The following is an 8767-nucleotide window of genomic DNA, read 5'->3' as shown; positions in this document are numbered from 1 at the left end:
CATATGGAAATAAATTAATTGCATACGGTTTCCACCAAACTGATGTAGAAAGCCAAGGACATGGTGCGCTTAAGGTCTTGTAAATTGATTTCTCATTCATTTTAATGTCCAAATAAAGCGTCTCAGCACAGAAAAAATACTTCCCTCTAAATTTAATGTGTTATCCCTGTAATCTCTGTCCACTCTGAGGGTTGGACCACATGAAAGGAAAGTGATAAGGGTATGGTTAGGGATTCTTTTTTCCTTTTTCAGGCTTTTGAACTTGGTTGAGAACTATTTTAATAATTCTCTTTTCTGTGCTTTTCTTTCTTAATTGTGGTAAAATGTGTAGCACAAATTAAACAGGACAAACTTGACAGGCTGAGAAAATGTCTGAGTCCCTTGAGAGCAACATGAAAGCCAGGCAGATAGAGCAATGGGGGCACATGCAGATGCTGCACTGGCCTGTGGGGACCAGCCTTTGATTGGGGACATACAGTGACTGAATGAATTAGCTCACACGGAATCAGCTGCCCCGTATTTCCTCTCAGGCTGTGTTGTGTGTTTTTGTGTGTGTGTGTTTGTGTGTATGAGGGCGTCAGAATGCATGCAAGCTTTAACAGTCTCATGCACAGTGCACATTTCCCCTTTGTGATCTCTGATAAATACAAACTGGTACGTTCAATGTGAGGGAGGTGTTGCTGTCTTTACATAGGTATAAGGAAGGCAGGTAGCTCTGACATGCGACTGGGAAACATCAAAGACCATAAAATAATGAGTTGATTTATGATTATTTTTAGCTTTTATAGTTCAGGAGACGTTTAAAAGACAAATCAGTGTATATTTGCTTTGTCAGCACTACTTAACATCAGGGAGCAGCTTAGCAAATCTTACAGTAAGACCAAACTGTTTTGATCTTTGAGGCTTTACTGTGGTCGACTTGGATATCCTTGATTTTTCAGCGTTAATGCTGTAACCACCATGCACAAACATATTACTGTGGAAAGACCAGAATTAGAACAGTTTTGCTCATCATTATAATTTCAAATGATCACAGAGATTCGACCTTGCCAACGGTCAGCGCTGACTCATTATCAGAACACTGACTGCAATATATTCACGTTCGCAGGGGCACTTTGGCATGTAGGTGCGTTAAAGTTGCTTTGTGGCAGTCGGGTCTGTTTTGCTCAGTGTTTACAACAGATGGATCCTTGCTTGTTAGTCATGTTTGCTCCTCTCGGGGGATGTTCTGTCGAAGATGAAGTATCTGAGGGATGATTTCTGCTGAGATGCTGGCCATCACTGAGCAGTCTGTCGCGCAGACACCACCATCGTTTGCATTCTCATATTTTCCCCTTTTTTTTCAGACAGTTTTGAGACGCAATTGGCCATCTGAGATCTCATTAAATACATGACTGAAGGGAAGCATCTGTCACGGCTTTGCATTGTTGGGATTAATAACAAATAATTCAATCTGAGAGGTATTATGTAGTTATTATATGAATCGAGTCCTTGCAGATAGCCAACTATACTCACAATGATGGATCATGAGATAGAAATGATTATCTGTCAAGCTCAATACACGTGCGTACAAGGCAGATTGAACACGATGGAGTTATTTAGAAAAACTAGATATTCTTCGTTTATTTTTTATTAATGTAAGATACAGTTGAGTATAGGCCGACATACAGAATAGCTCACTTCAGCAGGAGGAGCAGCATGACCTTTATTTGATACCGTGGTTGATCAAAGGGTGGGAGAAGTAGTAATGCTCTCCACTTGAAGTCGCAATACCACAGCGTAAAAATGTTCCATTATTAAGTAAAAGTCCTTCTTTCAAATGTGCAAAATATATTCAGGAGAAACTACGGATAAACAAAGCGTAGCCTGTAGAACAAATTAAAAGTGAAAGCATTCAATGCATAATGATTTTACAGAAACTGGTGTTTTCAATTTTCATGGTTGATGCATGAATATGTTAGCAGCATGTTGCTGTAGGTGGTTAAAGTGTAATAATACTATAGCAACAACTACATTTGATAAGAATTTAATATCATTTGCAAAGGTTAAATAATAAGCTAGCCTTAAATGTACTTACAGGAAGTAGACGTAAGTCAGTTTGCACCCCAGTGTAATTTACTCAGGTTACAATTATAAATATGTTCACTACATTAAAAATCAATTCGTAATACCTATAATAGTTGTGTTTTATATGAATAATGAACAATGAAACTGCGGAGTGTTTTTACTGTTATACCTGAACTCCAGAAGAAGAAAATATAAATTGGATGATTAATTGGAAAGCTTGTTTCCTTGAGATTTCACAGCAAATGAAGCAGACATGATATCGGAAGCGGATTAAAAGTGTTGAATTTATATTTAATAGCTTTTTACTCTCATTACAGTTATGTTGCTTATTTTGACTGCCATTCCTTTTTTTTCTCCAGTGCATACCTCCACTTCTCCAGGATTTCTTTCACTGACTCCCTACAGATCACATTGTCATCTGTGAACCATGGACACTCCTGCATCCTCATCAGTCAAGCTGTCCATCAACATTGCATGGAAGAATATAAGTCTCTTATTTAAAACAAAAAAACAACCAAGGAGTAAAAATACTATTCCTAAGCTTGAAATGTATTTTGTTCCTTTCCTATTTTAAGTCATTTTCTTTTTTTCTTTGTATGTTTTAATTATGTCTTAATTTATTATTTTCATAACTTTATAGTGGTGTGCCCTGTAGGCCATGTCTCCTTTAAAATATAGATTTTAATGACAAGAGACTTGCTGGTTAAACAACAGTTCAGTTCTCTTCTAAACCTCCAATTCATTCCTATTGGATCACAGTACTTCTCTAAAGCTGCTAATATGATAAAGAGGACAAAAGGGTCACAGCAACAGTGAATTGTAGGGTTAAACAGTAGAATAGTAAGTATATCTGCATGTGTGTGAAACAGCAAGCCACATCATCAAACAGCACATTAGGATAAAAACAGCCAGCTGACAACTTCACCTTGCGTGAGAGTGCTGTGACATACAGCACGGTGTCTTTCCTTCCATAAGGTTGCTGGATTATTTTTTAAAGACAGAAAAGAACAACAAATCTGCACCTTGGGTGCTAAATTCAGTTTGCTGACTGCCTGCACTGTAGTTTGTGAGTCTTTTAATGGCTCCCAGAAAGCTTAATGCTGCTGAAACAGTTCTTTCATCCATTTTTCAAAACCCCTGCAGTGTTTATACCAACAAAAACATTTAGTGTGATTGAGTTTCTTTCTGACTTTACTTTGTAAGACTTTAGTCATGTTTACAATGAATTTTCAGTGCCTAGACTGGCTCTGAATTGCCACAGAGATCTGTTTTTTTTTTTTTATATATAATTGTATGGTTCAGTAAAATATTTCTTACTGAATACTGACATCAAATAACATCAAAAGCCACTGTTGAGAAGCAAAGTGCTGCTTTGAGTTGTGTCTCCAATGGCATGAAGAGAAGTCTTCTTACAAAAGAAATTCACATAATTCAATTAGCCTTTCTTTTCCTCTTGGATTCAGGCAGTGCTGCCATTTGGTGTAATCAGAGCTATCTGTCTTCCTGTCTTCCTGGCCTTAAGGCTTTTCCCTATTAGTTTTCCTTAGTAGGGATTGCAACTCACTGTTCTACACCAGAAGTGTATTGGTATTGGCTTCCATGATAAATACAAATTGGCTGTGTGTATTCCTAGTAGAGTCTGGTAATGTAGAATGTCTGGCTGTCTTATTCTAGGGTGATGGTTCGGCCATCACCATTTCCCCCATCAATATTAATTTGTGTGGACGTGACTGCCGATTAATGCCACAACCAGACCATCCTTAAGGGACTGTGTAAGCTCATGTGTGGTCACATATGTGGATGCCAGTGTTGAAAACAGCAGGTGTTACTGTGACCACTTGACACACTGCTGCTTAATGTGCACCATAAAGAAACGTGAGGGAAGCTATTCTGCAGCTATTCGGGTCAAGTATCGCAGGACTGGAGGTTGAAATAAGCGTAGAAATGAATTAGAGGAATCCATTAGGTGAAGCATCTGTGAGATTAAGCCAGATCTCACAACTGGATTTAAAGGATTTAAAGCTGCTGAGAGAAACGTGGTTCATGTGCTTCACCCATGTGCTTTGTTTTGATGGTTGGTTGTATTTTGAAGCACTTCTCAAAGCCCAAAAGATTTGCTTCTCTGCCCGAGTGACTGCCCAAGCTGACCGACCAATCTGGCATCTGCTGCTTTGTGATGGATGGTTTAAAGGGGTGCTCGCTCTTCCCCTCCATCCTGTTTCACTGCGCCCCCATGCTCTTCTTCTTTATGCCACATGTTTTCTATATCAAAATTTCTATTTTAATTTATTTATTTTTGCTTACAGCCAAACTCTATACAGCAAAACCAGATTGTATGACACTGCAGAAAGACTTTAATCTACTTTACATTTAATATTCTGTGTATTTTTTCTACTCTTTCATTAAAGCTGTGCCTTGTTCTTTTTTAAACCGGACTTTTGGGACCCCAGCACACAAATGCAGCAACCTTTCTTACAGAGTATGTGTAATTTCTGCAAAGGCTTCTGGCATGATAGATTAAATAAAACTGATTTAAACTGCCTTGGCTAATTAAATGTGTCGTCCCAGTGACAATATAGCTGGTAAACTGCTTTTTCATTACGGCTCCAGGCATGAGAAAAGCAATGGACCAGCTGCTTTATAGGTCTCCATTTAGGGTCCTCCTTGAGTGTTTTGCACAGACAGAAAACGGACACAGGAAGAGGAAGACGGACGCCCTTCAGCAGCCGCGGACGTGCGCGCACCGCTGGAGGCAGTCAAGCTGCAGACCGGAGCTTTGGCACAACTCTGGCTGCTGTTAGCGGCGGAGAGGAGAAAGGAACGGGAGCTGGGTGGGCATGACATGTGAGCCAAGTCTGCACAGATACACCACATAGCCAAAGTATGTCTGCGGAGGGGCGGGTCGATGCTCCGAGGGTCTTGACTCAGGTGAATGAGAACACAGCTGCAGATTTCTCCTGTTTTTGTTTAATTTTCTCATCTCATCGCTGAGAGGAGACCGATGAGGCAGCTGTAGACCTCCCCGTGCCCCACTTCACCCTGATTCAGCCTGGCAAGCGTCAAGGTGCAGCAGCCAGGAGAGAGGGGACAGAGGAAGAGCCGATGTTCAATTAACTATCCGACGAAACGGTGTATAAACGGAGAATAACGTGACAGCATTGCTGAGTGGCCGCAGACTGACAGAAACACAAGGGAGAGGACACTATGTCAAAGGAGACGAGAGTAAAAGGTAAGGAGACACTACATGCCTGGTCTGTGCTAACAGGTTGAAACCTGCGTCTCGTGCTGCTGCTGGATGTTGGCGCGCACAGCCGTGTGCTGCGTGGATGAAGGCGATCCGTAGGAATGCGCTACGGTCAATACAGACCTCTGTGTGAGAAGCGGTCCGGTGGACTGTCCAGCCAAGTCCGTCTTTATATCAGTCAGACGGTTTTGTCTGACTTGCCTGTCTCCGTGTGTCCGTAAAGGTGTCACAGCAGGTCTGCGTCAGATTCTGTGACGCCGCTGCAGGGTCAAATCTGGACAGGTGAGGTGCGAGTGACCTACAGACAGACCCGTGTTACTAAAGGTGAATGGTCACAACATGTATCACATTTTGCATTCGTTACTCTGTCTATAAAGAAACCGTAAATCACAATATAAACATCAAGGACAAAATGCAAAAGAAAGGAAATAATGCAAAGGAGTTCAGCATTGCTAAAAATAGCTCATGCAGCTCATTTGATTGTTAAATTGGATATGTGGAATGTGAAAGAGTGTTGACAGGACAGTATCAGCAAAAGCCTTTGAAGTCCTGACATTTCTGTGGCATAAAAGGTTTATTGTTCACTGGAAAGATGGGTTTGCTGCTCACACTTGCCACCTGTATGCGTTTGCGCTCTTTCTGCTAATCTGTTAGAAATGAAGTGCTTAAAAGGAGCTGCTATTATTCTCTTTCTATGCACCTGCTGCAGTTTTATAGCTGTAGTGAAAGACCAGGATTTATTTATTTATTTATTTGGTTTTGCTGTGCAAATAAGCCAGACTCCAGTGATATAGTGTCAAACATTAATAAGTGGGTTCACAACCTGGACGCATGATACCATCAGTCCGGGTTGTGATGTTGTGAGTAGTGATACTTTTCTTCTTTCATGCATCTGCTCTGCTGAAAAGCCTGTGAGCGTGTCACCAAATCTCCGGCAGCTTCAGGCTCACAGTGGCCTCTGCGCTCTGACCTTTTACATCAACTGAGAGTGGACGGAAAATTTCCCCGCAGGGATCAATGAAATATCAAATCATTATTACTACAGGTGGTGGCAGAAAGTGTCACAACACAGAGGGGATAATATTTGGCGTGGCTTGGTCTTTAAAGTAGCGATTCCTCTGATTCAAAGTAAAACACCATAAAAGTCACAGGGTGCAGTGACATCCAATGGCGAACATCTCTGAAATAACACAAAGCAGATCCCTATTGTCAGCAAGCTGATTCAGACAAAAATGACCAAACCATTTTAAAATTGTGCACAAAATTCCCACTTCAGTACTTTCCTTACTTTATTTAACTTATTCTGTCTTGTTTTCAGGAAGTGTGCAAAGACACTTTTTATGTGTTTACCATTAGAAAACAGTAGAAATATTTTGGTTTTTCCAGAATGCTCCACAAACAATCAACTGCCACTTCATTACTAATGAACACACACACATTACATCACTATCAACACCATCCTGAACTATTGATACAAGGCAGGATGGATCCATACTGTCATATTGCTTGCCAAATTCTGACCCTATAATCTGAATATCACAGCAGATATTAAACCAGGCAAAGTTTTTCCAGTCTTCTATTGTCTATAGTGTGGTATTCTGCTGCTGTGTCTGCTGCCCATCTGGTTCAGAGAGATGCTCTTCTGCATACCTTTGTTCTAACGAGTGGCTGTTTGAGTTACTCTTACCTTTTTATCAGATGAAAGCAGACTGGCCTTTGTCCTCTGACCTCTGCCATCATTGAGGTATTTTAACCCAGAGAACTGCAGCTTCACTGGATAATTTCAGACCCCACGCTATATACTCTATAAAATCTAGCAACGATAGTGTGAAAAAATCCCAGCACATTATCAGTTTCTAAAATACTCAGACCAGTCTGTCTGGGAATAACAACCATGCCACGTTCAAAGTCATTTAAATCATCTTTCTTCCTTGTTCTGATGTTTGTTTTTGAACTTCAGCAAGTCATCCTGGACAAGTCTACATGCCTAAATGTTGGGGCTTGTGGCTGTGTGATTGGCAGATTGAATATTTGCCTTAACAAGCTGGTGAACTGGCACGCGAAATGAAGTGGCATGCAAGTGTGTATGAAGTGAAGTCTTGTAACTTGTATGACGATTTACAAGACACAAACTTCTGCGTATAGGTAAAGAAATGTTTGTGACTGAAGAGTCATTGGTCCTTTAAAAATCTGATAATCTGCCCTAAATGATGTCACTTGAAATAAAAATATAGCTTTTATATTTGTGACCCTTAAAAACCTTAGCCACACAATTCTGATGTGAGTTCAATGTTACAGAAAAGCCTGAACCTAGAGAGTAATGATGATCTGAACAAAGACTGACAGCACAGTATATTTAGCATGAAGCATGAGCCAGTAATATCCTGACAGAAATCTGAAACTGAACCAACAAAATAAAAATCCAGTTTATTCTGAAACCCAGGCAAAAGGTACGTGGATTACAATTTGTGTGTTTCTCATTCACTCACCAGTGGCAGAAGAGCTGCCATGCAAGGTGTTCACCTGCCACTGGAAACAAATTTGGGTTCACTATCTCGCCCAAGGATACTTCAACACACGGAAGGGCTGGGGATCAAACCATCAAGGCTGCAGCACAGCCTGCCCCTGAGAGTGAGGTGCAGCCTCTATGGGAAGGAGTTTGTTTTTCACAGAAATCAAGAGAGTAGTCTTATTTTTAGTAAACAGTCTCAGAAGACAAATTAGCTTCTCTGGATGCACGGAAAGCCATTTTTTTTCTCACCAGCTGTAGTTGGATGTCTTCTCCAGTTAATCTTAATTATATTTCTTTGAGTCTCGCTGTAAAACTCACTAGCTAATGGAAACTACACTGTGCTGCGTTATATTACTTCAGCCTTCTTTATAAAATCATGCAAACCCTGCGATGCTCTGGCAGGCTGGTGGCAGATTAATGGCGATGCGCAGTTTATGTGGGGTTATTGTTAGTACAGCCATATATCAAGCATGCTGTGTATCTGTTTTTATTAAATATCACTTGACCTCAGTTCCCAGTATAACTTGTGAAGTAGAACAGGTCCTATCAAAACATTACTCTTCAAAGCCCCAGCAACATGGACAATGCAGATGTTTTAATTTCATATCTTTCACGTATGTATGCTGATCTTAACTTTGTCATTTTCAATTATAGGAGCCCTGCAGGGGATGAACTTCTCATTTAAAATCATCTCTTGACACACTTGGGAGAAAAATCTTCATTATAATCGAGTGTAGGGTCTATGAAATGTAAGGCAAAGATAATATGGATATGCTCTGTATTCCATCATTAAAGTGTAACAGCAAGTGTGTGTGATCTAAGCTTTCGGTTTGTACTCCCCTTTTCGGCTTTTGCAGAAATATGGCCTCGTGCCCAGATTCACTGACTGTCTAGCAAAACAGATGAGAGCCTCAGTTTTAATCATCCAAACACTGAAAGATAAT

General features: G+C 40.5%; 1 protein-coding gene across 3 annotated transcripts in view; it reads left to right on the top strand.

Moving 5' to 3' along the window:
- Positions 1–4731: 4731 nt before the first annotated feature.
- pitpnm3 (PITPNM family member 3) overlaps positions 4732–8767 on the top strand; it is a 108625-nt gene continuing 104589 nt past the window's right edge. For 2 of the 3 annotated variants that reach the window (XM_086261921.1, XM_086261920.1), the window contains exon 1: positions 4733–5296. In XM_086261921.1, coding sequence (XP_086118047.1) covers positions 5272–5296 — 25 coding nt within the window. In that variant the 5' untranslated portion in view covers positions 4733–5271. Of the gene's footprint in view, positions 5297–8767 lie in introns of all 3 variants that reach the window. The other variant, XM_086261922.1, reaches the window with a different exon arrangement.

Source organism: Aulonocara sp. 'chitande type north' Nkhata Bay, linkage group LG14 (assembly GCF_057382095.1).
Source record: "Aulonocara sp. 'chitande type north' Nkhata Bay isolate Kocher_YH1m ecotype deep benthic linkage group LG14, A_spYH_male_GT1.1, whole genome shotgun sequence".
In the NCBI taxonomy this organism is placed as follows: domain Eukaryota; kingdom Metazoa; phylum Chordata; class Actinopteri; order Cichliformes; family Cichlidae; genus Aulonocara; species Aulonocara sp. 'chitande type north' Nkhata Bay.
This window is presented reverse-complemented; position numbering and strand designations above follow the sequence as displayed.